The sequence below is a fragment of the Marmota marmota genome, unplaced genomic scaffold (assembly GCF_001458135.2).
Source record: "Marmota marmota marmota unplaced genomic scaffold, marMar, whole genome shotgun sequence".
Taxonomy (NCBI): Eukaryota; Metazoa; Chordata; class Mammalia; order Rodentia; family Sciuridae; genus Marmota; species Marmota marmota.
The window spans coordinates 17,520,928-17,543,352 of NW_026000222.1; the positions used below are offsets into that span (position 1 = coordinate 17,520,928).

The 22,425-nt window shown below is 45.8% G+C and overlaps 2 protein-coding genes across 2 annotated transcripts in view; both read right to left on the reverse strand.

Annotated features, from left to right (window-relative positions):
• LOC107151010 (cocaine esterase-like) overlaps positions 1-10,452 on the reverse strand; it is a 32,027-nt gene extending 21,575 nt beyond the window's left edge. Inside the window, exon 1 of the mRNA XM_015496255.2 lies at positions 10,323-10,452. Coding sequence (XP_015351741.2) covers positions 10,323-10,398 — 76 coding nt within the window. The 5' untranslated portion in view covers positions 10,399-10,452. The remainder of the gene's footprint in view (positions 1-10,322) is intronic.
• On the reverse strand, positions 1,423-8,370 carry LOC125610346 (pyrethroid hydrolase Ces2e-like). Its single transcript, XM_048792396.1, has 11 exons — positions 8,358-8,370; positions 7,695-7,932; positions 6,572-6,713; positions 5,719-5,852; positions 5,363-5,621; positions 4,846-4,944; positions 4,423-4,563; positions 3,854-4,001; positions 3,333-3,470; positions 2,778-2,850; positions 1,423-2,329 (listed from the first exon to the last, which is right to left on the reverse strand). The coding sequence occupies exons 1-11, from the start codon at positions 8,368-8,370 to the stop codon at positions 2,143-2,145; spliced, it is 1,572 nt and encodes a 523-aa protein (XP_048648353.1). The 3' UTR covers positions 1,423-2,142.
• Positions 10,453-22,425: the final 11,973 nt, after the last annotated feature.

Consider the following 22,425-nt stretch of genomic DNA (forward strand, 5'->3'; position numbering starts at 1 on the left):
GGCATGTTTGCAGCAGGAGCACAATGAATGTTTTCAGCACAGAGTGGAAGGATTATGCATCAGTCCCTATACACTAAAAGGAACTAAAAGGTCTTTTCACCTCTGCAGAGATCCAGTCACCCAGGCTTACCGCTATCCTCGTCTGCCCTCTAGTGTCCAAGATGGGCAACATGGCAATTTTCATCTTCCACCCTAAAGGCCTTGGTGCCCTGTGGTTGGCCTTAAAAGCACTGGGTGAAAGAGGGGACTTTCTTTCCTGGGAAAACTGGTGCCCCATGGAGGCAAGTTGGTGAGAGGCAGGATATAGGGGGAGTCCCAAGGTCCATGGAGTGAGGGACACAGCCTTTCCATGACACAGAGAAAATGCTTTGGAGGAACAAAAGGGCATATTGAGCTTCATTTGGCACTTTTGATTACTGAGATAAAAGATGAGAGGGTTTCTATTGGAGGGGTCAGAAAAGTTTAGGGACAACAATGAGGTGAGAGGGAAAGTCAACACATGGATGCCATAGTGAGTGGGGGATGGTCAGGAGGCTGCAGAGGGAATTCTGAAAGATTTTGGATGGAGAGGTCCTCAGGGACCCAGGGACAAGAATCTCTTCTGCTTTGTGTCTGGACCTCCTGACATGTCAAGACCTCTTCCTGGACACACCCCACAGAGAAACATCTTCACAGCTGTGTTGTGATTGTGTCAGTGTGGGGCTCACAGTGTCTGCAGAGCCACAGAGAATAAGAGGCAACTTCAGGAGACAGGACCCTGAGGACCCCACCTGGCTCTCCAGGATGCACCCAGCTGGCCCAGGCTCCAGAAGTCAATGGAAAAGCCCAATCCTGCTTTTCATAAGTATGGGGCCTGTCACCTCCTTGGGACAGAAATAGATGAGTATGTCCATAGATTGAAATGTTAATAATGGATGACATTTAATCTCCAGGTGGGCTCAGGGATATGGAACTTTGGTTTTGTTTGTAGCCTGGGTGTGTTAGATGTGGGAATCTAAGTGTTTAGCCTGAAAGTTTGTGTGCTGCACATTCATACATTGAAAGCGGGTCTCCATGGGCTGGGAATAGTTTGCCTAGCACACTCTAAACTCTAGTGCATTCAGTTCTAATGCACTAAGCTCAATCCACAACACACACACACACACACACACAATGCATAACTAATAAAATCAGTCTACTACTACCTGGGCTTTGATTGAAAAGAAAGAAAGCAAACCAGTCTGAAAGTGATGAATCACTGGGAGTGGACTGGGTTTAGGACTGTAAAATGGTTTCAAGAGAACTTGTTTGCCCCTTCTGCCAGGTGAGGACATAGTGGGAAGGTGCCATCTGGAAACCAAAGCAAGACCTCCCCAAACAACAAATCTGCTAACACTTGATTCTGGACTTGTCACCTTCAACACAGAAGACAACACATTTGCATTGTTTATGAGCTACCCAGTTTATTGAGTTTATTTGTTTATATTTTGGTGGTAGCACTGTGATCAAACGCAGGACCTTGTGCATGCTTGGAAAGTACTCTACCACTGAGCTGCTCTGCTAGGACTTGTTGTTTTATTTTGAGCTCAGGTTTCCTCAAGTGGCCAGCCTAGACTGAATACGTAATTCTTCTCCCTCAGCCTCCTGAATGGCTTGGGTTATGGCCATGTACCACCGTGCCTCACTAGATTATTATTGTAGTTGTTGTTGTTGTTGCTGTTGCTGTTGTTGTTACAGCAGCCTGATGGAGTAAAACAGTGGGGCTTGTGGTGTACAGGTTTTCTATAGAGGTCCCACCGGTATGAGAACATGGGGTACTTGGAGATAGATGGGCAAGGGGTTCAGAAAAGTACCAGCTCTGCTTCCTCAAACTTCTTTGTCAGCATGGGAGGGTGTGGCAACTGGGAGGAGGGAATAGAAGGGGTTGTAGGGAAAGAGAGGGGAGGAAGGAAGCGAGGGACTCAGGCAAAGTGGGGTGAGGAGGAAGGTGGGCATGCATTGGGAATTACTGAGTGTGTCTAACAAGAGAGGACCCATGGAGGAGTGTAAGGACGAATAGCTATGTGAATGATTCGGTCAACGCTGGTTCTTGGGTGGGCATGTGTGGGCACCACAGGAAGACCTCATCACACCTAGCACACCCCTCTCTCCCTGACAAGGGAGCTAGAACTCTCTGTGCTTGTCCACTGCTCCCTTTAGCTCTTGGATCTTCTGAGGCAGGGTCTTGGTCCAGAACTGCAGCCTGTGTGCCTTCAGGGCCTGGCCCACAGCAGGCTGGATGTCTAGCTGCAGGTACTGCTGGTCCTTGTCCAACAGTGGCCAGTGGGGTAGGCCCTCTCCGTTGGGGTTCCTGTGCACATGCCCTCCCAGCAGGGAAGGATGAGGGTCAGTCTGAGCTCTGTTGAACTCAGACCTGACCTCCCAGCCCAATTATGGACAGGGCAGCCAGCCAGGCAGACTGGGGTGTTGAGACTGGGGAGAGGTGTCCTGATGTAGGAAAGCAATGACCTCTCACTACTGTCATTCCACACAGGGCAGAGTAATATGGCCTGTGTTGCCCTTCCCTGTGAGAGGCTGGCTTTCATGGTAGCCCAGCACTATGGCTCACCCTCTGGACCACTATGTGAAGAGACCAGTAACTTGCACCTACAAAGCACCCTCTTTTAGTGTGGGTCTTCTGGTTGGGGAGGGAGCTAGGATGTGATTAAGGACACACATTTGCTAATGGGGTCACCTCAGACAAGGGGAGCTAGAGGGCCCGTGTCCCCTGGGAGGCTGAGATGTGCAGGTGTCCTCACCCATTTCGAGCAAAGTTGGCCCAGTACTTCATCATCCTTCTGTTCAGCAGCTCCTCCTCCTTAGTGAGCTCACCTGTGGGAGGAGGAAGGCAAGGGTCCAGGTTCTGGCCAACCTCATCCAGCTGTCCATTCCTGTGCCACACTCAACACCCCTCCCCAGTCTTGTGTCCCTTCCCTATCACAACAGTCCTAGGGCCAGGCCCTCTGCTTGCCCAACCTGCCTTTACTACTCCCAGCCTTTAACTGAATCAACACTGGGCTCATCCTTGGCCTAGCAGTTTCCTTTTTTTTGGACACTGTGAAGTCATTTAAGAAATGATTATGCCTTTAATCACCACCCTCTTTTCCTATACTAGACACCATGGTTGGGGTGGGAACAGGGGGAAGGAGCATAGATTGGAGTGGGAAAGGTCTAACCCTGGAAAACCTGTTGAGTTGTAAGATGGTAGACACTGGATCCCATGTTCTCTTTAAGTTACAGTTTCTCATTGTACAATGAGAGCAATTGCCACCATGTACGCAGGAGAATGCTCCTGTGGAACAAGGAGTGCTCACCTCTGATGCCATTGATGTAGGATCCAAGCACAAACATGATTTCATCACCATGGTCAGCCTTCACATGTGGTGGCTTGATATTCTTGAAGATGCTGGGCCGATGCTGGAACTCATAGAAGTAGACAGGAGCATGGGAACCTGGAGGGTGGACATGATGTGTCACTCTTGGTGACAAGATTGCTAGGTCCAACTCTGGCTTGAATCTTCACAGTGGCTGGGAAGCCCAGAATGGATCAGGGGCAGTTGGAAGGCTCTTTGTTAATTCATATCTTGGACTTCCTGGCTGTGTGGTCACAGGCAAGTCCTTGAGTGCCACTACCTTAGTCCCCTCTTCTGTAAAATGAGTGTGATGTCTATCTCTTACTCTAGCCATAAGAATTTACTGAGATGAGGGCCTTTAGGTGCCTGGGACCAGGGTCTGGATAAAGACATGTGTCAGGACCTGACACCAGACCTCACCTGGGACCCATATCTCTGAGCTGTCTCCTAGGAAGCCAGGATTCAGGTTCAGATACACTCACTCTGATAATGTGCTACTTGGAGTGCAGGCATCACAAAATAGAAGTCTGCCATCATCTCCTGGAACTGGAGTCGGAGGGTGTGGGGGTCCTCGTTGTCTCCCATGTACTCATCCATTAATAGGTCAGCACATTCGGCAGGTAACATCATCTAGTCCAGGTGATAAGGGAGACTCAGGTTAAGCAGTTTCTGGGATGGGGAGGCAGCCACTTTATGTTGGAGATGGGATATGGGATGTGTCAGGGAATAGGGCAAAGCTGTGAAGCTGTGGGGTGACCCCACTCACAAATGCACATAGATCAATCTTTGTTCCTAGGGATCATTGAAAAGGAAGTTGTCTGGCTGCACTCTTGCTTGGCACAGGACCCCAGGAATCTTACCATCTGTGCTACTGTTCTCTGTAGAACAGTTCATGTGGTCTCTCTGTCTATTTCTTTTTGGATTTCAGGGGGGCCCGCAACCTGTGTGATGAAAGGAGAGTCTAGAGTTGGGGGTGGGATGGACCAGGAGTTCTCAAGACTTGAGCTGCTCCCACCTGACACATTCCAGAAGGTTTGGAGATGGGACTCACCATGGGAAGGAGCCAGCCATACTCATCATTGTTGACACCAATGATGCTTGGAACAGGTTGAAAATCAGCAGAGGCCAGAAGCTCCTGGGGGCGCCTGGGTAGGAAGGCCCCATCCACCACAGCAGGAATGACAGTGAAAGTCTAAGTGGGCATTCAAGGTACATGATGACAGGAAGGAAAGTCTCTGTTCTAATGACACCTGAGTTACCTCCAACCCATCCTAACTCAACCAATGATGCTCACACTAACATTCAAAGATTCTACACTTGGTGTAGCATATTTTTGTCTCAATTTCCCATCCAGGGCTATGAGAATATGAGGAGACCAAGCTTTGGAAATGAAATAGTTGTTCCACAGTGGAAAGGACTGTATTTCCCTCATACCATAACCCCTGTCTCCTCACTAACGTCCATTCAGCCCTACCTTGGTAATAGCCAGCATTTCCTGTTCACTCTTGCCCCGCAGGCAGCTCACCAGGGCCTCTGAATCTACTTGCCCACAGGCAGACAGGTTGGCCACCATCTGTAAAAGCACCAAAAAGAGGCTGAATCATCTCTCCAGACAGGGAGGGGGTTGCTGCCTAATATCTCAGCTGTGTGCAGGTTACCCATAATTCTCAAAGGGAGCCATGTGTGTATTGCTGCAGGTGTGAAATTCTTCCTTCCCTCAAGCTCATGTGTCAGCCAGAGGAGCCATCATACCTGCTTACATGGGTCTTCTGAGGATAAGGCCCCAAGGGTGCAGCTTTGCATAACATAGAACAAAATCAACCAGAGGTATGTGGATTCTGACCTTTGAGCTCCTCAGAAACCCTGGAGTGGTGGCCAGTTCTGGAAACACCTGCATGATCTTTGTTCCCATGGAACAGACAGAGTGGCAGAGGCTCTGAAGTTGAAGGGTGAGGCAGCAGATTTGGCCTTGGGTAGAAAAGGATACTCACTGTGGAGACATCTTTAGATGAGCTGGTGATGAGATCAGGCAGCAGGGCTACCCCACTCTCCATGATGGCACCACGGAAGAGTCCTTGGGACATTGGAGACAACACATGTGAGGACACACTAGCGCCACCTGCAGACTCGCCAAAAATGGTGACCCAATCAGGGTTGCCTCCAAAGTGGGCGATATTCTGTTGGACCCAGCGTAGGGCAGCCACTTGGTCCAGGTAACCCCAGTTGCCAGTAGCATGCTCGTCTCCAGTGCTGAGAAATGGAAAGGATGATGATCAATAGATGGTCTTCTGTCTACTCAGACAGTAGTCCTCTGTCTACTTATTGACCATCCCTGACCCAGGCTCACCTGAAGAAGCCCAGAACTCCCAGGCGGCACTGAATAGTGACCACCAGTACATTTTCAATGGCTGCCAGAACAGAACCATCACACATGGAAGCTGAGCCCGTCACCAAGGCACCACCATGGATCCAGACCATCACCTGGGAAATTAGGAGATATACCATGTGGTAGTTACCATACCCAATCCTGTCTTGGCTGAACCCCTAGTCTGAACACCACTTTGGCTTGTGTAGCTACCCACTTAGAATCCTAGTAGGACTTCATGACCTAGGGCACTGGTGACAGAGTAAGTTCAATTTGGAAGATCAGGCCTCTCATACTTTGGGGTCTAATTATGAATCAGAACTTCGACGTATTCCTCTTAGAACTACTCTGAAAAAAGAAAGAACATTGATGTTTCTGTGATTACCCCACTTGAACATTAGTTTAAAGTGTCATCTAATATCTGGCCCAAAAAATAATCCATGGTCATGGAATTTAGTGATCTCAAATGCACTCTTTGGGCACTTGAATGGATCTCCTGGGTACAAGATGATGAGTTCATCAGTGGGTCAGAATATTTGGTCTCTGAGAGCATCCAGGGTTCTTTGACTCCATGGCTGGGTCAGCTACCTGCCTGCATAAGAGGCCTTCTTGGAGCTGATAGTGAGAAACTTTTCATGGTAGTTCACACCACAGTGGTGGCCAGCTGAACCTGTGACTTCCAGTGTCGGTGGTTTATTATGTAGTTCCTGGGTTCATTCGGGCCTTCACAGCATTGTGCTAGCTCTCTACCTTGAACCATGTTCCAATCCCGCTTCTAATCATCTTCCCCAAAATTGTTCTCCCACCCTTCAACTGACCATGGCTTAATACTCACAGGCAGGTTAGATCCCTGACGGGCATGCACAGGCGCATAGATGCTGAGGTACAGGCAGTCCTCTGACATGGGGCTGGGAGCCAAGCTTTTACTCTGTAGGTTGAGAGCCTCTGTATTCATTGCATCTGCATTTTGCAGACACCTGGTGACAATGGAATACAGTTATTTCAGAGGCTGAGCAGTGGTCAATTCAGACCTCAGGTCCTGACTCCATCCCAGACAACCTCACTCCCTGCCTTAACTGATGCCTTGCCTCACATGATCCTTCTTTCAAGTCATTCCCCACTTAGTTCCAGGCCACAGGCTCCGGGGAAGCTGGGATGGAGCCCAAACCTCCAGGAAGGCCTCAAGATTGTTGAGCACTTGATTCCACCTCCTTCTGAGGCTGGGCAATCCTGACTCTAGGGCCCTGACTGGGAAACAATGGCTGCCTGTGTTGACAGTCCTCTTATCCCTGTCCTCATTCAGGCCTGGAACAGCATGGGTGTCCCCACACAGCTGGTGCCTGAGTGGATGGAGGTTAGTTCTCATAGAAGGGTAATGGGGCATCCCACAGCCCAACTTGAGGCTCTCAGAAAACCTCACCCCTCCACTGAGTCTTAAGCTGTAAGCACATGCCCCTTTCCCTTGGCCCTGTGGGTGGGGTCCCCAAGGAGCCACCACTGTTGCCCTCCTCAGGGATCTGCAGCTTCGACTGCTGGAGTCAAGGTCTTTTATAGGTTCAGAGAGCCAAGCCAACCCTCTCCCAGACACATCTCCCCTGGTGGGAGAGAACCCCTGGAGTAAGCCAAATCCAGGGACATGTGTTTCTGCTTTTGTGTTTAGCACCTGAAGCTAATGCCTGTTGGGTTACACACCCTGAGGCAGGAGCCTGGCAAAGTTACTCCTGCATTGGAAAAATGAATGTGGGAATTGCCCCAATGCAGAGGGATATATTTCTATATATTTGTTTACTTAGGGCCTGGGTTTCAAAGCTGGTGTATTAGGTTGCTAAAGACCACTGACCTACCGCCTCAGGCCTTGCAGTGCAGTGTAGATGAAGGAGCCACTGCAGCCTGGCCCAGGGCTCAGATTCCCATCCCCACCCCAGCCTTGAGGTTTCCCAGATCCCAGATAAGCTTACATGGCCGGGTGGGAGGTCCCATCCCTCACACCACTCCAAGGTTCAGGGGGCTCAGGGGCTGCAAAGCGCAGTGGTCCTAGAGGTGGCTTGGCAAAGGGAATTTCCAGGAAGGTGTGGACCCCTGCATCGAAGCCCTTCACATGGATGAGACTGCCCCGCACCTGCCCGGTGTGGGTGGTCCGGATGGGGCTGACTGAGTCTTGAGCTATGGGCAGAGAGATGCATGTCCGGTTTGGGTCTGCTCAATCAGCTACTGGCCCACAGCACTGTGGCCTGGTTGGCCCTCATCAGCTCCACCTTGTGGAGGGACCCTGATCTGTCAACATTCCCTTCAGAAACTTTCTGCCCATCCCTGTCCCTATGTGCACCACCACTATCATTCGACCAGGTCACGATCTTTCAGCTCTAGATTCATTGCATCTGCATTTTGCAGACACCTGGGGACAATGGAATACAGTTACTCCAGGGGCTGAGCAGTGGTCAATTCAGACCTCAGGTCCTGACTCCATCCCAGACAATCTCACTCCCTGCTTTCACTGATGCCTGGCCTCACATGATCCTTCTTTCAAGTCATTCCCCACTTAGTTCCAGGTTCCATTCATTCCATTCATGCCAGCAGAATGTCTTTTGGGCTGATGGGTCAAGAGTGTCCATTGCACTCACTGTGCCAGGTCATGTCACGCACTAGGAGGACTGTGGGAATTGATCTAAGTTTCTCATCCTTAAGGATCTCATGCTTGAGGGGACAAGAAATGACTAAAGAAGCATCATTCATATAAGTAGAAATGGATGGTAGGAGGGGAGCTATGAGTTCATATCATAAAACTCTTGTCCTGCCTGGGGCTGGGATTCAGAGTAAGGAGGCAATGGAAAGTCAATTAGATATATCTACCTTGTCCAATACACGATAATTGTTAAAGATTGATGTTGGGCACCTTGGTTCTAACTCTTTCTCTCTACCCCAGAATGGGCCTATATTGGGTGCTGTGTAGCCCTCAGGCTGTCCCAGTCCTCTCTGTGTTTCAGGGTGCAGAGAATTGGCAGTCAGGTCCACAGTTCTCCCGCTATTGTTCACATCTCCACAGCTCCCACATCACTGGAGCCTTCCCTTCCCCAGGCTCAAGATCTCACTCTAGAGTTTGGTAGATCTGAGCTGGTTTTCATAAGAAAACATTAAAAACTCCAAACCTCCTCCTCTCTCCCACTAGATCCCCCTAAGATCTGCATGTTTGATGCTACCTGGTACAGGACAGGCCAGGGCAGCATCCACTCACAGGACCAGAGAAGGAAATTGGCCAGTATCCCTCTAAGTCCAAAGACACACTCCTGTCCCTACTAACATGCTGTCTCCACACAATGCCATGCCAGAGGGATCTTGGTCCATGTAACTCATGTGGTAACTGGCCCCTAATGCCTGATATTTGTAATTACAAAGGACAAAGCCTGCTAAATATTCCTGCTCACAGTCTGATGACATAATGTTGCTGCTTCCTTGAGGAGAAGCCCTGCATGAAACAGCAGGAGAAATCTCACCCATGTATGTATGTAGTGGTGGGAAGTGTCCTCGTGTCCAGATGAGGACAATGTTACACCAGAAAAGATGGGTTTGTGACCATTTAGATGAGAGACAAAGATGAGTAGTGTGTAAGACCTGGACCCTATTTAAGACCTAGATGGGCCTGCGGAGGAGCCAGGACTGGGTGCGCAGAAGACTGTGGGACTCAATTCTATACCCTCTCAGGACTGAGTTTTTTGTTTTTTTAATTTTTGGATGTGAGTTCAAGAAAAAAGACTGTTGAAAACAGAATCTTTGTGAAGCTAGAAAAATCTTCCCGATGAGAAAGTTCTGAGAAAGACCCTGGTAAGGGAGGAAGCCTGTCAGTGGTGGTACAAGGGGACAGGCCAGCCTGGATTCCTCTGTGCAGATTAGACTGGGAAAGTTGGGTCTATGTCCAATGCTCACACTAGGAGCCTTTGGGGTGAGAGGGATCCAGGGCTGCTGACACTCCCTGGGCATGGTACTCTCCTGCCAACACCTTCTGATAAGGGCCTAGAGACTTCTAGCAGGTACAGAGCACATCACCCTTGTCTAGAATTCAATCCAAGCCATGCCAGCTCGGCTTCACGAGTGAAGGGAACTCACCAGTCATTCAGATCAGCTTTGAGAAGTGGTACTAGGGGCTTCTGTATCCCCCAGGGCCATTAACCTTGTCTGTCGACTTTGACAAAAGGTGCCAACACTTCTCTAGCTAAGGGGTCAAAACACTCAGAGCCAAATGTAACCAGCAAGCTCTTATATTGCTGTTATTATTATCCAAGGGTGAGTAGTAGCTATAGCCACAGACACACACAGGAGGGAAAGGACCCTATCCCTGTTCCTTTGCCAGGAGGCTTCTCACTTGCCCATACTCTTCTCCTCAGAATCCCCTCACACTAGCTCACTCCTCCATGGGTGTGTCCTCAGGCAGCTCTGACCCTCTCTGGCTCACCCTCCAGCCCCTCATCCCCTTCATCTGTCTCCTCTACCAACTACCCGCCCTGGTGCCTTCCCTCCAGGCTCAGGCTCTGTCTCTGTGAACTTTGGCAGATCCAGCCTGGTCTCTACCACCCTCCCCATGGCAGCCTCACCCTGGCCCTGGATGAGGAGCATCAGGAGCCCATAGGCCACGAGGATGAGCCAGGCAGGAAGTCGATGCAGGCACATGGTTGGCTCCCAGGGCTGCTTCTGTATTCCCAGGGCTTCACCTGGAAATGCAGAGCAGCATTCTGCCCAGGGGGAATTTGTACCTGACAGTGAGGAGGCGGGGAAATGGGTGGTGCCCTGCAAGGTGCATGCTGCAGGAGAGTCACTCTGAAATCTCAGAGGTCACGGAGCCAGTGTGCAGCGGGCAGGGCCCTACCCTTCTTCTTCCCTTGGGCACCTCCCAAGGTGTCACACAGTCTCTGCAGCCTTCTGAGATCCCAGGACCCATCTCCTCACACATGGAGTCACTTATTCCCTGTCCGTGCAGTCACAGGCCCATGAGGGTATTGGGAAGGAGAGGAGGGAGCAGAGAGCTGGATGTAACTGGAGGAACCTGGAGGGCTTCTCTGAGGGGGCAGAATGAAGATTTCCAGAGATGGAGAAATACAGGTGACCTTGCTGGAGTGAGGGGAACTGCTTGCACAGTGGCAGGGACGTGTGACTGTGACCTTCATAGCTGACTGGGTGCCCTTCAGTAGTTCCTAATCTCTTATAGACCATGTTCTGAGAGCCTCTGAGGGCCTCTCCTTTCTCATTCTGACCAGTCTTTGTGAAGACATTTCTGTAGATACCCCAAAACACATGACCTAGGTCCAGTTTGCAGTCACTCATCCACTGGAAAGATGTGAAATGAGTGCCTGCCGGTCCAGGGAACTCCCAGGGATTAGGTGCCTCTGGGAGATTCTGAAAAAGCCTGAGCCCTTCATGGATGAATGGAAGTCAGTGTGGGTTAGGAGACCTGCTCAACCTGAATTCCCTGACGAAGGGGTGTGAGGCTCAACTTCAGGCAGCCTAGAGTTTCCCCTGCAAACCATTCTTGGCTAGCTTCCCCCTACCCCCCATAGGCTCTCACAGCCCAGTGTTGTGTCCTTCTCAGCCACTTTGGGGAGCAATCAGCTTTATCCAGATGTGAGTAGCCAGCATTCTGAGAGCACTGCTTCTCCCTGACCTCCACCCAATCAGCAAGGCTGTTGTGGATTCAGTTCCCCTTCCAGTGTCCTCTGCTCCAAGCCATCGCCCCAGCTCCTGCCTGGGCAGATACTTTCTCTGCTCTTATTCTCCTGATCTAATTCATAGATGAGCTTGGGCCTCCTCCCAGTTAAGTACTATTATATGTTCCTTTGTGTGGACTGGACAACATAGTGCTCCTTCCTAATCTGGAGTCTGCTAGGGTAAAGGGACCCATGTGCTCCACCATTTATGGCACCATCTTACAGAGGCCTTGGCTGTGACAATAACCAAGATAATAGTAATAATGTGAAATAAATAAGAGTCTCAGGAGTCTCTATGTATGGGTTTGTATATATTATACCTTATACATCTATAGAGGTGAGAGAGAGAGAGAGAGAGAGAGAGAGAGAGAGAGAGAATGGAAGATGGAAGCTGAGTCTAAAAGTCAAAACAAACATCTGCAATGAGATCCCCAACACGTGGTTTAAATACAATTTGATCTAAGACCATCAGACCAAGTGTTTAAGAGGATATGGAGCAACTGATACCCTCATAAATGGCTGGTAGAGATGCAAAGTGACAGAGTCATTTTGGAGAGGAGTTTGATATTTCCCTTAAAAGTTCCACACACACTTGCTATGTGACTCAGCAATTCTACTCTCAGGTCTTTCCTCAACAGAAATAACAGCATGGGTCCATATAAATAATTTGTGAATATGTCCTTAAGAGCTATATTAGAATTGGTCAAAAAAAGGAAGTCCCTCAGAGGTATATCAACTGGTCAATGATTAAAGTGTGGTGTTTGCCTACAAGGAATGCCACTCCCCAATAAAAGGAATCTGAGATCTGCTTGCATCTCAAAAATAGTATGTGAAGTGACAGAGCCATTCCTAAAAGTGTCCATTTGCATCATATTTGGGGCAAGGCCAACTAGAAGAACTCAAGCAATTAGGTGACTGCCTTAGAGCAGGATTCAGGGCAAGGAAGGACTACAAAGGGGCATGAGGAAATTTAGGAAGTGAAAGAAACTGGTAAAACTTGTGGTGGTGGTGTTTGCTTATCTTACATATTACCTCAGAGTGAGTAAATTGTACACCCAAGAGATTAATTTAATTGCATATAAGTTATTCCACACTGGGCTGTGAATGGATGTAGCTCAGTGGTATATTGCTTGCCTAGCAGGCCAAGGTGGTAGGTGTGGTCCCTAACACCATTCTCTCTCTCTCTCTCTCACACACACACACACACACACACACACACAACACAGACACACACAAACACAGACACACACACATGCCACATGACAACAATTTAAAAATCTATTAAAAATGTACAAAATATTGTGGGAACCCCCTTGGGTAATACAGTGTGCTTCTGCAGAACTGAAACATAGAGGCATGCTTGCAGGAACTCAGTAAATGCTATAAGGATGCACCCATCAGTCTTCACCAAAAGGAAAGTCTTTTTTGTTCTGGGTTCCCACAGGCTTAATGTTAACCTTGTCTGTCCTCTCGTGGCCCAAATGGCAAAATGGAATTTTCATATTTTGCCTGAAATTCATGAAGGTCTTTGATTGGGCTTAAATATAGTGAACGGAAACAAGGAGGCATTTCCCCTGGAAAAAACTGGTGCCCCTAGAGGGCATGTCAGTTAGAGGTTGGGGAGTAGGAGGCTCTCAAGGTCTTTGGGATGAGAAATCCAACCTCCTCCTAATGTCTGAGAGAAAAATATTTGAGGGAACCCAGAGGCACATTGAGCATTATTTGCTACCTTTGTACAATGAGAAAAAAAATGAGAGAGTTTTTATAGGAGGGGCCAGAGAAGTTTAGGGAGAGCAATGAGGGGAGAAGGAAAATCAATGATGTAGATGCCATAGTGAGTGGGGGATGGTCAGGAGGCTGCAGGGGGAATTCTGCAAGGCAGAGGGACACCTTACTGGATGGAGAGGTTTTCAGGGAACCAGGGACAAGGATCTCTTCTCTGGACCTCCTAAGCCTCCAAAGCTTCTTCCAGGACACACCGCACAGAGAAGCATCTTCTCAGATGTGCTACACTCTTGTCAGTGTGGGGCTCAAAGTGTCTGCAGATTCACAGAGAGTAAGAGCCAACTTCAGGTGACAGGACCCTGAGGATGCCACCTGGCTCTCCTGGACATACTCAGCTGGTCCATGCTTTAGAATCAATGGAAGAACCCAGTCCTGCTTCCCACAAGGGTGGGGATGGAAATAGATGGGTGCGTGGGTTGTTTTAAATAGGCAGAGACATTTTCCAGCAGTTTGCAATCTTGGTTGCTGAGATCTTGGGTTGTAGTGTAATGCCAGATTCGTGGGACCCCAACAGACCTCCAAGAGCCAAATCTGATGCAATCACACAAGAGTCTTTATTGCAAGCTCAATCCTGGACTCACAACTGTTTCCGACGCAGCTGTCCCAGGGAGTGAGTCCTGGTCTTTTGTTCAGTGAAATTTTATGGGTTTTTTTTGGGATACTCTATGCGTCACAACATCACACAGCAAATCATTCCATACTGTGGGAAAATCAAACAACAACTCTTAACATTGATTAGCACATTCACTGGTGGGAACAAGTTGGGCAGGGGTGATTGGTTAGTACAACAGGGGGGTTCCTTTGAACTGATTGGTTTAAGCCACAAGCGGTGTATGTGCTAAACTACTTGGTTTCCCAACATGTTATCAACCACCATAAACTACTGGGGGTCATCTGGCATCCCAGTTATTTTCCCTGTCTCATGCTGATTGGTGGTTGCTAGGGGGTTGCTCTTGGTCCTCACCTAGCCTAACTGAGTCAGGGACACCTGGTGCCACAGATCTCTCCTGTTATTTACAGACAAACAACTCAGCAGGATGGGTATGTGCTTAGGAGTGCTCTGTGGGTTTCTCCAAGGACAAGGGTCATGCCCCCTTCCTTAAGACAGGCCTTGAGGTAGAAGCTGCTGTTATTTATTTATTTTCAAAAATGGAGTCACATCATTTCTCAGTAGGTGCTAGGATCTGAAAACTTGTGTCCACCCAATTCACACATTGAAACCTAGTCTCCAATATGATGGTATTAATAGTTAGGGTCCTAGCTGGGCGTTGTGGTGCATGCCTATAATCCCAGTGGCTCTGGATGCTCAGAGAGGGGGATGGAAGATGGGGAATTCAAAGCCAGCCTCAGCAATGTTGATGTGCTAAGCAACTCTGTCTCTAAGTAAAAAAACAAAACGAAAACAAAAAAACAAAACAAAACAAAAAAAAAAAAACAAAATAGGACTTGGGATGTGGCTCAGTAGTTGAGTGCCCCTGAGTTCAATCTCAGGTACCAAAGAAAAAGAGTTAGGGTCCTTAGGGGATGAATAGGATACCACTGGGTTAACTTGAGGAGATCTTCTTCCTCCAATGTTTAAGTCTGAACACTAGAGAAGTGCCAAGGCAAGCCTATAAAGGAGGTTTTATTAAAAAAGTAGTAATACAGACTTCTCCTGGGAGAAAGAAGGGGGCCATAGCTGGTGGTATCCTGGTATCCCAAGAAGTGATAGCAACCTGCACCTTTTAGATATTTCAGACTTTCTTTGTTTTCCTGCTCTGTTCCCCCTTATCTCTTTCTTCCTGATGAGGCCCAGGAGATGCTGGTGGAATGGCCTAAAGGTGAGAAGCAGGTGGGCTGGAAGGGCCAAGATGGAGAGATGGGGCATGAAGGGAGCTGCAGCCAGGGGACCTTAATTAGCAGCTCCCTGTCTGTTCAGGGGGTGCTTCATGAACCACGTTCTAGGAGGGGCAGTATAGGCAGGGAATCCTGGTAGTCCAAGTGCTCAGGAGGCATTACCATTCCAGTCTCCCAGGGGTGGTCTCCAACTTCCTGGACTCCAACTGGCCTCCATTTTCTCCATCGACCCTATCACTTATCTATATTGACTGCCTATCCTTAATTCTTGCTTCAATAAGGTCATGGGAGGCATTGTTTGCCCCTTATACCATGTAATGACTCAGTGAGAAGGTGCCGTCCATGAGTGAAAAAGCCCAAAGCAAGCTCTCCACAGTCTCCCAATCTGGTGGCAACTTACTTTCTTTCTTTCTTCTTCTTTTGTTTTTCCCTAGTACTGAGGATTGAACCCAGGGAAACTTTATTATTGAACTATATCTCTAGTTCTTTCATTTTTAATTTTGAGACTGTATGGGCATGAGATCAATATTGGTATCAGATCTGCCATTTTAGATCGGGAGCCATTTTTATCTAGGGACTCCTAAGTTTTGATTTAGGAACCATTTTATCTAGTGACTCCCAGGCTTTGATTCTGAATGTGCCTGCTAAAGGGTTAACCCCACCCTAGCCCATGATGCAACCCCTAATCACGCTTGTTGCTGCTGTCCCAGGAAGGACAGCCTTATCAGTTTATTCCATGCTACTGACAATAAATCTTTGGTGTGGGATTCTGGTGTGTGAGGTGGTCCTTGGACTGTGTAGAATTCATGAGTGTCCTCTCAGTGGTGCCTTGACTTGGATTGGCTCTCCCATTGACCTTGCTCTCCCTTTGGGGATCTGAGCTGCCTTGGGATCCCATCCTAGGTCCTAGGCCACTCCCACCTCGAACTCACGTTCCATTTCACTGAGTGCTTGACTTTTTTCTTATCCACTACTGGCTGATTTGGGTAAATTCCTCTGCCTTTGGTCAATTCAAATGACTTGGGGGTCTGGAGAAGTGACCTTGTAATGTCCCACGCTCCCAGGGTTCCCATTTGGTCAGAGGCACTCCCAACCATGACTTTCAGAGCTATGGTTGGTCCCTACCATCAACTGGGCCCATAGGCTCAGAAGGGCTCACTCCTAGCAAAAGATCTCTGTTTGGTTCTTGGTTACTCTTTGGGCTCAAAGCCCTGGTGCCAGGCAACAAGAACCCCTATGGGCCTTAGCACCAGCAGCTGCCCTGAGGCTAGCTCTTCCTCATTAAGAATGGGAAGACACAGAGGGATGCCTCTGTTCCTCTCTATTAACTCTCTCTTGCTGTAGATGCAGCCACCTCTGCCATCCCCTGGACACCCCTTGGGTTGTCTTTTAGCAAATGTAGACTCACTCCACCTTACATTGGACTTAAAGGAACAGAAACTAATTTGTCTCTGGAACCAAATTTGGCCCCTCTATGCCTTTGACAATGATTCCAATGGCCACATAATGGCACTCTAGATCCCAACAGTTTTGAGGGATTTTTTTAAATTTTGTGAGGGCTCTGGGAAATGGAAAGAGATCCCCCTGTGCTCAGGCTTTAAGTTTCCTTCCTTCCAAATTGTCCCTCTGTTCTTGCTGTTCTCTGTCTGGCCCAAGTTCTGCTGCCTCTTAAACCCTCTCTTGTCGACCTCAGGACCCTCCTGAAACCCCAGATTTTGACCTACTGAGGGACCTTCTCCCTACCATTCTCCACCTTCTGCTCTGACTCCTCTGGGACCTCCCTCACCTACTTTCTGTCCACCTGCTACTTGTTCTTGCTCACCCCCCTCTACCCAGCCCACACTTTTGCTTCCCTTCTTGAAGTAGCAGAGTCTGAAGGAGTTATCCAGGTACATGTCCCTTTATCTCTTAGTGACCTCTTCCCAATCGAAAAGAGGCTAGGGTCCTTCCTTCAGTGTACATTAAGGAATTCCAATGCCTAACCCAATCATAGGATCCAACTGTCCATGATCCTATTCAACTGTCTCCTACCTGAGGAAGGCAGGTAGTTTAGGAGCAAGGTTATGGAACAGCAGTTTTACCCAGCTCCTTCCAGACCTAAGTCAGGGCTTACACTGAAATGTAAATGGAAGAATCCTGCAGGCTCAGTAAGAGACTGATCTAAGGCCCTAGGAAAAAAAAAAATAAAAACAGAAAAAGTAAAAGTGTCTTTTACCTGAACTCATACTATACTAAACCAAAAAGTAAATTGTATGGTACTTAACTAATTACCAACTGGTCATTTTTTTTTTCTAGGACTCTTTTTTTTTTTCTTCAATTCCATATTTTTGGAGCTCATGATTTTGATCCTAAACACCCAGGTTAATGATTTTCTGCTCAGTCCTATTTTTATTGAACTTTTCAAACATCTGTAACATTGCAATGAAGATTTGCCTACAAAAAGCTACAAGGCCTTTGCTATTGTGTTATGTGTGCACATTTGTGTTAGGTGTTGTATGTCTATATGTGTGTACGTCCGTATATCATGTACATGATATCCAAATTGGCAGATATATAATGAGTGCTCATAAATTAATAGAAATGGAACCTTTAATTCACATGATTTAAGAAGGTCAATCTAAATTGGGTAAACAGGTGAAAGTAAAGATGTCTTTAGAATTATTTACCTCATACCTCTCTCCAGGTGGTCAAAGAACTAATAAAATATTGATGTGTATAAAATTTCTAATATCCATTGTTTGTAGGACTTTTCTTCAAGTTTTCAACAATGGAGAAATGGCTAGTACTGTTCAATATGCTTGTCTGATATCTTGGTAAAAATAAGTAAATTAGATTTGACATGGGATTATTCACAAATGTGTTTATTAGACATCTGATTAATTTATAAGGTTAAAATGTTAACTGTTAAATATAACATAAAGTACTCTTAACTCCTTAAATTCCATTAGTTAACATTATTGTTGTTTTCTTAAATTGATGAATTAAAAAAGGTTTAAAATTGCTTCATCACCACTGAAAACAAGGTTACTAAAAATTTAAGGTCCCAACAGGTAAAATTCTATATACTTGAACATTGTATTTTCATGAAATGGTAAACAAATGTTATTCTCTATTCAAAGAGGTCCAAAAGTTTTAATTGTTTCAATTAGAGTATTTTAAATAACACAAAGTATTTCTTTTCATTAAAATGGAATAATTTGTCTAAATTCAGAAATTTAGAAGGATTGTTTCCAAAAGTGAATAAAAAAGGGGTTAACAGATGGGAAAGAGAAATTGGAAGGTTCTAGGTATGGAACCATATTTAATAGAAGGAAAAGAAAATGTTTCTGGGTAAGAAAGTCTTTATGTGATGAAGTAAATAAGAAGGTTTAAATAAGTGATAAAGAGGTCTGTGTAAGTTGGAGATATATATATTTATCAGTCAAAGCTATTGAAGGTTTTTTCCTAAGGCCAAATATTAATGTACTGAAATAAACCAAAGTTTAATCTACATGTTAAAATGACAAGGAGTTCTTAAAATATTAATTTACCCATAACACTGTGCTTATAACGTTTTACTTTTTAGAACAAATAATCTTGAAGGAATTTAGGTTTATACAGCTGTTAAACAACAACTGTTTCATTAATATAAAAACATCAATGTGATTGTGGTGCTATTCCTCTATTTTTGTCTATTAAATGTGTTCGTATCTTCCAGCCACATATGTCTTTAAGGTAGAAGGTTTAAAAGAAAAGCTGGTGTTCTCCAAACAAAAGTTGTATGGCAATTTTAGAATCATAAGGATAACAATTTTATTGGGGATTTATTTATATCATACTGTTTTATAACTGGACCTGTTATCAATAAGATATATACAGTTTTATGTTACTTTTTACACTGGGATACAATTTAAATGTATTTTTAAGTTAATGAGAGCCTAATCTATTTAAAGGTTAATATTGTAAAACACAAAAGCATTTTTTTGCTACTTTTCCACAAAAGTTTAAAATGTCTTAGCCTTTCTTTGTGTTTAAAATGTAATATCATATTGTGTTAGCATTCATATATAAACTTTTTCAAATGATATTTAAGAAAGAGGCAAAGATCAGTTTCAGAGCTAGAACACTGCACCTAAGATTTATGAGGAGTCCTGCCTTACCTGAGATAAGGCTCTGCCTTCCACCTGACTCTATATCAGAATTATTTCAATGTAGGCCAAACTTCAGCTCATTTAAAGTTATGTTCAAAAGATTGATTTTGGGGGGCTGGGGTTATAGCTCAGTAGTAGCGAGCTTGCTTCACACATGTGAGGCCCTGGGTTTGATCCTCAGCACCACATAAAAAATAAATAAAGATATTATGTCCATCTTTTTTTTTATAAGTTTGATTTTTGTTGTTAAGATTACTAGGATCTCAAATAGGGGATATAATATACAACTCAGCCAAAATTCAAGATAGTTATTACACAAACTAAATTAATTTTAAAATTAATCTTGTTGATTTTATTTTGTATTTTCCCTATAAACTGTCTAAATGTTGCCTGTTAATGTTTTGCAGAGGTATTGATTCAAGAACACACAACCTGGGTTAATTTAAGATAATAAGTCATCACCTATAGGACAGATAGGAGAATACTATCCCCAGTTAAATAAAAGGGGTAAATGACTGTAAAGTTATAGACACTAAAGTTAAAGCCCAGTACTCTTAATTTAAGACTGGTGAGACTGAGTTGCTGGATGATTAAGATCAAAGCTTAAAAATTAAAGTTAAATTAAAAGGGCCAAGAAAACCAATATTCGGCTCTTGCCCTCTGAGTCAGTCTGAATCCAGGGAATAGGAACTTCTCTAAAGAGCTCTGCATCTCTGGGCCACTTAACCTCCTGATGAGGGAGATTAATGAGACCACTGGAGAATGAAAAGCCAATCAGTGCACTCTCTATGAAGAGGAGGGTCATTGGAGAAGGCAGTCATCCCTGATGTTTCTAAGGCAAGCCACATGGTCAACAAGACCTGGACCCATCCTAGCACAAAGGGCACTAGCAGACCTGAGACCTGCTCTCAAGTTTCCCCAGGAGTGACCCCTCTGAGAACTCAGCTGACTCAATATCAACAATAGATAGAAACAAAGTCAATTTTGACCAGCTTGATCTTAAACACCTAACAAAAACAGGTAAACTAAAATATAGCCACTCCTGGGCATTAAAAAAGAAAGAAAATAATAGTGAAATGTAACTTAAGATATACACTTGTGTTAGCCTCCAAGAATATGTAAGACTGGAGGCTACAAAAGAGAGATTCTTAGGCAAGAATGCCTGATAAGGATCAAGAGAAACTTCCAAAGCCAGAAGTTTTTAGTTTTAAGGCCTACAGATATTCCTAACCTAAACATGTAGGCTTGATGTTTGCTAGTATGATTATCCAGCCTAAGAAACAAAAATAGATATTTACAGAAGCAAATGACATTAAATAGCTTAACTACATCTTGAGAGGATGGACATCTGTGACATTAATAGTTAAACATTGGGCCGGGGCTGAGACTCAGTGGTAGAGCACTCGCCTAGCACCTGCGAGGAGCTGGGTTAGATCCTCAGCACCATGTAAAATAAATAAATGGATAAAATAAAGGTATTGTGTCCAACTACAAGTTAAAAAAAATTTAAAAAGTTGAATGTTGTGTTTACATTCCTGATAACTCTGGCTATGTTAAAGATTTATATTCCCAAATAAAGGCCTTGTCCTCTCCACCCTTGTTATGGGAAGAACTTCTCAGCCCTCACAAACCTGGCGAGAGATTATTGGCTTCTCTCATTTAATACAGGTCTTTTAGACCTAAAGATTTCCTTGGTAAGTCCCTACTCATATGAGCCCTTGACATAAGCAGGCTATTCCACAAATTTGTTTCCCTACAAGCCAGCCTGGGGTTACGGCAGGCACAGCCACAGGAACAGCAGGAATAACCACATCCATTACCCACGTACATCAGCTCTCTAATCAGCTGATAGGGGATAACCAGCAGGTAGCGAGTCTATACTAACCCTGCAGAATCAACTTGACTCCTTAGCTTCTATGGTCCTACAAAACTGCCGTGGATTGTTCCTATTAATAACAGAAAAAGGAGACCTCTGCCTATACCTACAGGAGGAGTGCTGTTTTATGTCCACCAGTCAGGGGTAGGAAGAACAAATCAATCAACTACAGAGCAGCTAGAAAAGAGGAAAGAGCAAGTAGGCCCACAGTACCCTTGGGGAATGTGCAGTCGAGTGTGGCCTTAGCTTCTCCCCCTTGCGGGACCCCTAGTATTTATTTTTGTTTCTCCTACTAGGACCATGCCTGTTAAATTGACTACAGAAATTCCTGCAAGATCAGATACACAAATTCATCAATTAGTTAGTCAATCAGCTACTTCTCCTTCAGACTACCAGCCCTTGACTCCCAAGAGGGAGACCTATGACTCATGGTTGATTGCTCCAACTCCAGAGACTCTGCCTGGCACCTAAACTTCCCTGACTCCCTTCACAGGAATGAGATTCTGGGTCCCTAACCAGGAGGAAGAAGCTACAGGAGAATGACCATTGCAAACCCTGCCCCCCTTATCTATGAAAACAAATATGGAGGATTATTGGCATGAGATATTGACATCAGATCTGCCATTTTAGGTCAGGAGCCATTTTTATCTAGGGACTCCTAAGTTTTGATTTAGGAGCCATTTTATTCAGGGATTCCCAGGCTTTGATTCTGAATGTGCCTGCTAAAAGGTTAACCCCACCCCAGCCCATGATGCAACCCCTAATCACGCTTGTTGCTGCTGTCCCAGGAAGAACAGTCTTATCAGTTTGCTCCATGCTACTGACGATAAATCTCTCATGTGGGATTCCGGTGTTTAGTGTGATCCTGGGACTTTGTGAGTGTCCTTTCAGAGAGGTTTCTTGCTGAGTTGCTGAGGCTGGCCTTGTACTTGAGATCCTCCTTCCTCAAGCTCCTGAGTTTCTGGGATTACTGGTGTGTGCCACCATGCCAGGCTGGGCATCTTGACTTGGAAATAACCTTGCAAACTCTGGATAATTTTCTGTTGTTTATAATGTACCCACTTTGTGGTGATATTTGTTACAGCAGTCTGAATATATCAAGCTACTAGGGCTTTAGGTAAATATTTTTTCTAGTCTAGTCTGTCTAGTGGCCAATGTCAGAGATGAGAATACATGGGACTTGCTTAGAAGTAGATGTGGGATTTTGATATTCAGGTGTGGGCAACATTGCCAAAGCATAGCCCTCCTTTGAAGAGTGTCTAGGTGGTTGGAGGAAAGGAGAGAGACAGTATTGGAAAGGGTAAGGGAGGAAGGAAGGAATATATTAAGGCCCAGTGGGGGAGTATATTCTGGCCCAGTGGAGGACGGT